Source organism: Triticum dicoccoides, chromosome 4A (genome assembly GCF_002162155.2).
Source record: "Triticum dicoccoides isolate Atlit2015 ecotype Zavitan chromosome 4A, WEW_v2.0, whole genome shotgun sequence".
Classification (NCBI taxonomy): Eukaryota; Viridiplantae; Streptophyta; class Magnoliopsida; order Poales; family Poaceae; genus Triticum; species Triticum dicoccoides.
The window spans coordinates 263,799,468-263,806,576 of NC_041386.1; the positions used below are offsets into that span (position 1 = coordinate 263,799,468).

Genomic DNA, 7,109 nt, shown 5'->3' on the forward strand with positions numbered 1-7,109 from the left:
GAGGGAGAGGACGGCATCACGCCAATCACCGGAAGTCACTGGAAGTCATCGCCGGAAGTCGCCACCGCTTAAGCCTAGGAGCCCACCGCTTTTTTCCTTGACAACATGGAGGTGAGGTTCAAGCGTCGATCTCAGGCTGTTGTTACATGAACACAACAACAGCAGAACATCGCTGGCAGAACTCCAGGAGTCGACATCCGTCCCTGCCCCGGACATCCAGCCCGACAGGTCCGGACATCCAGCCGAGCCCTGGAAATCTGGCTCCCGGACACCAGTACTGCGACCAGCGCCCAGGCTAGACATCCGGCCCCGATCACGGACATTCGACGCCCGGCGAGACCCCAGACATCCAGGAGCTACGCGTACCTAACCGGGTCAGAAGCCCATGTACCCTCTCCTCCTCTCTTATTTCGCCCAAGACTATAAATATGGCATCCCCTCCTCCTGGCTAGGTTAGCAAAGTATATGAGACATTAGAGAGATATTTGCTCCTTGTACCTCCTTCTTGGGGAATCAAGACCTCTCAAGGGAGAAGGATCCCCATCATAGGATCATCAAGACCTCCTAAGGGAGAAGGGTCTCTCTAGATCATCAAGATCTCACCTCCTTTGGAGTGGGAAGAACTTTACCCTTATGTTATTTTTCCTTGATTGTTCATGTTATGCTTGTGGATCTCATTTGTGCTATTCTAGTGGATGTGTGACTTGGTTTTGTTTGAGATTCCTCTTGTTGTTCTTGTTGATGTCCCTCCCTCCAAGTGTGAAAAGATTATCAACTAGGATTTCACCCTACATCAAAACATAGGTCCGGAAAGAACGCAATAATCAACATGGTGATGTTCTATACATGGAAGGAGCGCAGTCGGACTTTCGACAACGTATTTTCCGTGGAGGCAGTGTTGGTTGCTAAGATCACAGCCAAATGGAGGATGTAGAAACTAGCTTGGGATCATAGGGCTAGGGGTGGTCGTCTGGTGGGCGAGACCGAAATGTAGACAGTATAAATACTCGTGGGGTGGTGGGGTGAGTGTGTCTCCCTGTAAAATTTGATCTTGTACTATTTTCTCCTTGTTAATGAAACAACACGCAGCTCATGCGTGTTTCTAAAAAACGGTGGTGGCGCTTAAAGAGGTATAACTATTGAGTTATGTATTGTATTATCTAAAACAAGTATGATGGGAGAGTTCAATGGTTTGCAAGCTCGTTTTTTCTTGAGAATGTCAATTGATATGCTCACCGTTTGCAACTAATAGCTAGTTGCTGCACCCATTGAAGGAAGGTCATGCTGCTCAATTCGTTTAGACTCCTTTTGCTAACACCGTTAGCTCCTCTACAAAGCGTGATCATTTGTAAATGGTGCTCGGTTCATGCCCGTTGAATATTTCTTTCGGGCGGAATTTGATTGGCCTTCGTGTTATGTCATGGCAAAAATTATTATCCAGATTGAAATTGATTAATCTGACACGAGGATGAGATGTGTTTCACTGAAACCTCACTATATCTGGGTCCTCAGACGACTCTAATGTACCATACGCTCACGTATTCACAAGTCTCATTGAATAATAATAAGAAAATTTGGATGTCAAATATTCCATTAAAAGTTAAAATATTCATTTGGTATCTTCGAAGAGGGAGTTGTGCTAATCAAAGATAATCTCGCATGTCGCAGTTGGCAATGAAGCAACAAGTCCAGCTTTCATACTCATGATAAGACAATCAAACACCTCTTTTTTCAATGTAAATTTGCGCGTTCTACATGGTCAGACATTCAAATAGCGTCTACTTTGTATCCACCCATAAATGCTGCCAATATTTTTGATTATTGGTTGGATGGTACCAAATAGGATCCGATCGTTAATATGGGTGGAAGCGCATGCCTTATTATGTATGCTCTGGCTATGTAGAAATAATTTGGTTTTTTAGGGCAAAATTTCCTCTCTTTTACAGGTTATCTTCCGCTATATGTATTCGCTTCATATATGGTCTACGCTACACCAAACGGAGTACTAATTCACTGTTTAAGACGGTATATATGTGGTTGGAGCGAGTGACATGGAGTTTCTTATCCAACATAGATGATAGCATAATCTCCGAATCGATCTACCAAGCCGGATGTTACTCGTCATGCTTTGTATCCGCTTAATGCAAAATTTTAAATTAATAAAAATGCCTTTATCGGGAACAAAGCGCCGTCATGAGCTTCAACACAAGGGCTAAACTGGCCATCGATTTTGAGGATACCACCACCAGTTGTTTTAGCGATGGTACCCGGGACAGTTTTGTTATATTATTTGGATTCAGAATTTTGCGCAGTTCACTTGTGAGTTCAGACGGTGGTTGTAACCTTCGCTGGTCGTAAATTTTAGAAAATTTTGACAAAAGGGCACATCTTTGTTTGCACGTCGACAAAAAAAAACGCTGCAACATTTTATCAATTTCTGGCTGCACAAGCAACATTTTATCAATTTCTGGCTGCACAAATTCAGGCAACGTCTCATTTGGTGTGAATAACGCTAACATCACATTTTCGTGTCCTGCATAGTAAAGAAAAAACCTTTTGTGCTTAGCTTGGCTTGCATGAACTTCATTTTTCAAGAACCGTTTGGAAACTTCGTAGTCAAAAAACAACGTCGATGAAGGCAAGTATAAGTACACTATTACACGGCAGGGGTTGCAATTTTTCTCGCATTTTCGTTTTTTCAATCAAACTCAAGGGAGAAACTTTGATTCTTATAAAGAGGGCCAGCAGCACCCAAGCACATCGAGGCAGAACGCAAATGTAACACGAATAAGCATTCTCCTGAATGTTTATTCACTACTAAACCAGTAAAGTTACCAGGATGTTCTAACTAAAACCAGTATCTCAGTACTCCGAAACAACTCGGGTCAGAGGACATACAATCTTTTTTAAGAAAAAAGCAGACAACATTATACAATCTTAAAGGAGATAAAACCAGTCTTTCCAGAAAATACATGCTGCTGCTTCTACATACCGCGAAACAAAAGCACGAGGCCACTGACTAATTTGCTTTGCCCTGTGCAGCAAGCTTGGCTGACACCTCCTCATCTGATAAAGGCAGATAGTAAATCCTTGGAGAGGATTGTGTCTTTCTGAAGAGATCATCAAGTGTCACCACAGGAGGTTCTGCCTTCTTTGGGGTGGGTGGGAGCTTCTCCCTTGGATCAGATGTAGGAGGCTTCACAAGGGGTGGTGGAGGCGGCAATTGCTCCCTTGGTGTAGCAGCAGCTTGGCAAGGCACACTTTGATTTGCCTGACCTTGCTGAAAAGGAGCCTCCCTTGGTGTAGTGGCTGGGCTAATAGGAACCGCCGCTGCTGTTGCTGCTGGGGGAGGGGGAGGGGGTTCAAGCTTGAGTTTCACTTCCTGGGGATCAACAAATTCAGCTAACAGATAATTGCCATTGTTCGGGGGCCACTGCAGGTTGTAGACAGCATCACGAGTAGCTGTAGCTTCCTCCACCGAGGAGAACTGCAAATAAGACATGGAGGCAAAATAAGCGAACAAATATTTACAACAACCAGCATCATCACAATGAATGCTTTTCAGCTAAGAAGATCTACAACTGATACATTCTTTAAGAACTACATCCACTCCAAACTAAAATCCAACTAGTCCACAAGTCATTAGTAGAAAGTAGCATCAGTTATCAGGCTTTGCCGACTATCAAGTCCACTTGAGAAATATAAAATGTCAAAATGATTTCACTATAAGCATGATGAAACCGCATTTAGAAAATATAGGTCCATAGGTTTTTAGTTTGGTTACATAAGAAAGGCTGCAAGTCTGCTGTATTGGACCTTACAAAAAACAATCCTTAGCAAAAACGAAGCTTAAGTCAGAAAATAATATATGCTGCTTCAAAGATGATAGAAGGAAATAAAAGACAAGAACACACTAAGTTGTGATTAACAAATAGAACATACTGTAACATAGCAGTGGGTCTTGATATGATCCATCCAGAAGCTACAAACAGATCCAGTTTTACCAAGAAGCTCTTGCACAGCTCTCAGGGTAAATGGGCGTACAAACCGGTCGATTCTCAAGGAAGTTGTTGCAGATTTCTGAGATGGTGGCACTGCAAGACCAAAACAAAGAAAAACAATTAGCTACCAAAAGAAAACAATGAACTGATCAAGTATAAAGACTTGGTAATGAAAGGACACGTAAACAAATAAGGACTCACCAATCCTCTCCTTTGGAGAATCTCCACTTGCTGTTGAATCAGACCTGCCAAGAGAACGTTTTAAGGCAGGCTGGAGAATATCCTTACGAGCATCAGAACCACTTTGACTCAATGGTTGTCTTTCTGGAACATTGCCACTATCTGCAGCCCATCGACGCTGACGTTTGATTGGCTCAGTGTTTGCAACAGTTTCTTGAGCTGTGTGTGTTCAACAGGCAATTAATACAAAACTCAGGGACACTATCAATTTAACTGCAGAATGACAAAAAGATCTTATGCTCATTACTTCACTAGCATTCTAATTCTGTATCCAAATATTAATGACATACTCCCTCCGTCCCAAAATTCTTGTCTTAGATTTGTCTAGATATGGATGTATCTAACACTGAAACATAACTAGATGCATCCGTATTTAGACAAATATAAGACAAGAATTTTGGGACGGAGGGAGTATTAAACAAATCCCCATTAAGTAGCATTAGACAACTTGTGAGCAATAGAACGTCACCAGACTATCTAAAAATCTAAGGGTTTCAGTTCATACTTAGCAGCTAACAATAATACTAGAGTACAGAGCATCTGCGCCTTCCTCAGCTAAACTAACTTCTCACAAGCCACTAGCAAAATTTATTTTATGTGAAACAAACGTGCTAACACAAAAAAACTTCAGAGAATGACCTCTTTGTGAAACATATCCAATACACAGTAACAACAAACATAAAGTCAACAAAAATAAATGTGCCTACACAAACTTTCTTGTCTCACAAAAACACACCCAATGCGGTACATTTTTTAGTTTCTTTGGTGCGATGTTTGCAAGCAATCAGAACTACAAAGATAATCTGACTCATCATTCAAGATGGAATTTACTCCGGGAGCCAACGGTTGTAATAAATGAAACTAGAAAGTGAAAGGGCAGGAGAGAAAGATATAGACCTTGAAATTTTCTCTTTTCAGTTGAAGCTGATGGATTTTCTTCAGCTATAACTTCCTTTGTATCAGCAGAGGAGCTCTTGACAACAGAATCAGGAAGAGACACCTCTTTCACGTATTCTGAGTTAGGCTCAGTCTTTCCTCTGAGATCATCATATTTAACACTGAAATCAAGTTGCTTAATCTCCATAACATCATCCTCCATTGACTCATCACCTGAACTCCTGTCTAAATTTAGTTTCTCTGGAGAGCCAACTTCATCCACGTTGGCAGTGGAATCTGTGTCTTCCAAAGAGAACTGGTTCTTGACCAACTCTTTGTCATCATCCAATGGCTGCAATTCTCCACCTAAGGAAGTAATGCCGGATGATGGTTTGACCATATCTGGCTTAACCTCTAGTTCTAAATCAAAATTATTAGCATTCAAGTTATCCTTTATATTCTTTTTGGTATTTGATATATCATCACTAGAAATTGACTCACACTTAATTGGAGACCCTAGATCTGGGCAAACCTCAGGTACCTGATTATTTGATTTTGATACAATGGGCTTGTGATCCTCATTCATGAGGTTAGAACTGCACACTTCATTATCGATCCATGTATTGTCGCCCAAATCATTCTCAGGAACAAACCTCTCCCCATCATTGTTCATTGATGCAGCTGCAACATCAGTTTCCATAGGATCAGCATCTGGTATTTGGGCATCCACAGGTTTTGGTAATGTGTCATGTTTATCAGTTTTGCTAGCTTCAGCAGTATCTGACTTGGCTTCAGAAGAGATCAGGTCCGACTTGAGATCAGCACTGGTCACATCAGCGACAACAGTTGTTCCATTGGTGACAACCTCTGGTGTCTCCTCAATGTGCATCTTATTGCTTTCAGAGTGCTGGTGCCCTGCTTGTACTGTAGAATTTTCTCCAGCAACTGCTTCTGGCTGATCTCCTTTTTCTGTTGGGGCTTCTTTTGACAGGGATTCATGGTTTGCCACTACATTATCCCCGGGGGACTGTTCCACAGACGAAGCCATAATTTCCTGAGTAACTTCTGGGAGAGGAACTGCAGTTTCCTGAGTTGCATGAACCCTAGTTTCCTGACCAACTTCTGTAGCAGAAACTGCAGTTTTCTGACTAGCAGTATGTTCTTCAGGTGCTTGATCAGACGGTCCATTCGCCCCCACATCTTTCGCATCTTTACCAATGGGTGCGCCTTCATTGGCTCCGACGTCTTCAGCAGATTCGTCAGATGCCTCTTCACTCTGAATAGATTCAAAGAGACGCCTCACAAGTTCTTCTTTCAGACCTTTTACAGGGAGCCTCCTCTTTCGAAGTTCATCCTTCAACTCAGTAACTTTCCATTGATCGATGGGTCGATTCTTCAGCACAGGGAATGATGACATGATAACTGCCAACAAAGAAACAAATAAAAACTTAAGTCGCCATCACTAGATCTCAATGGATTTCCTTTCTGGATTAGAACTGTATATCTGATAAAAGATGTCAAGTGGTGTTAGGTGGCCTAATGCATCGATTTAAATCTACGAGTTAACAGGATGGCCAGATTAATCAATAGCAACCACAAGATATAATAGCAGCATGCTCAAGCTTCAACACCTGACCACCCTAACTCCCTGTCCTTCGGAGAAAGGCGCAGACACAAACAAAAAGGAAGCAAGCTAGCCACGAAGAATATAGTAGGACATCTAAGTAGGGTTACCTGAAAATCCTGGCGCGGGACACGGAACGGAACACCCTTGACGCTCGGAGATGCCAAAACCCTAGCCCTGTAAAGAAGATGCTGTCAGATCGAACCATAAAAGTCGTACCAAAAATCGCAAGCAAGCGAGTTAGAGAGAGCGGATTGCACGCACCAGCCGGCCGAATCCTCCGAGGCCACTCACTCCTGAAACAAAGAAACAAAAAACCAAAGATATTCCCAAATAAAATCTCGGAAAAGAATAGAAGAGAAGATGGC

The 7,109-nt window shown here is 42.3% G+C and overlaps 1 protein-coding gene across 1 annotated transcript; it reads right to left on the minus strand.

Moving 5' to 3' along the window:
- Positions 1–2,708: 2,708 nt before the first annotated feature.
- On the minus strand, positions 2,709–7,109 carry LOC119285768 (apoptotic chromatin condensation inducer in the nucleus-like). Its single transcript, XM_037565092.1, has 6 exons — positions 7,006–7,109; positions 6,852–6,918; positions 5,139–6,539; positions 4,203–4,400; positions 3,943–4,094; positions 2,709–3,487 (listed from the first exon to the last, which is right to left on the minus strand). The coding sequence occupies exons 3-6, from the start codon at positions 6,532–6,534 to the stop codon at positions 3,020–3,022; spliced, it is 2,214 nt and encodes a 737-aa protein (XP_037420989.1). The 5' UTR covers positions 6,535–6,539; positions 6,852–6,918; positions 7,006–7,109; the 3' UTR covers positions 2,709–3,019.

What these genes read in the sequence shown, in the direction of transcription:
- LOC119285768 (XM_037565092.1), bottom strand. Translation starts at nt 6,534, where the DNA reads ATGTCATCATTCCCTGTGCTGAAGAATCGACCCATCGATCAATGGAAA. An exon ending in TGAAAAGAGAAAATTTCAAG is followed by an intron (nt 4,401 to 5,138) that starts GTCTATATCTTT and finishes GAACACACACAG; the next exon opens with CTCAAGAAACTGTTGCAAAC. An exon ending in AGACCCACTGCTATGTTACA is followed by an intron (nt 3,488 to 3,942) that starts GTATGTTCTATT and finishes TCTTATTTGCAG; the next exon opens with TTCTCCTCGGTGGAGGAAGC.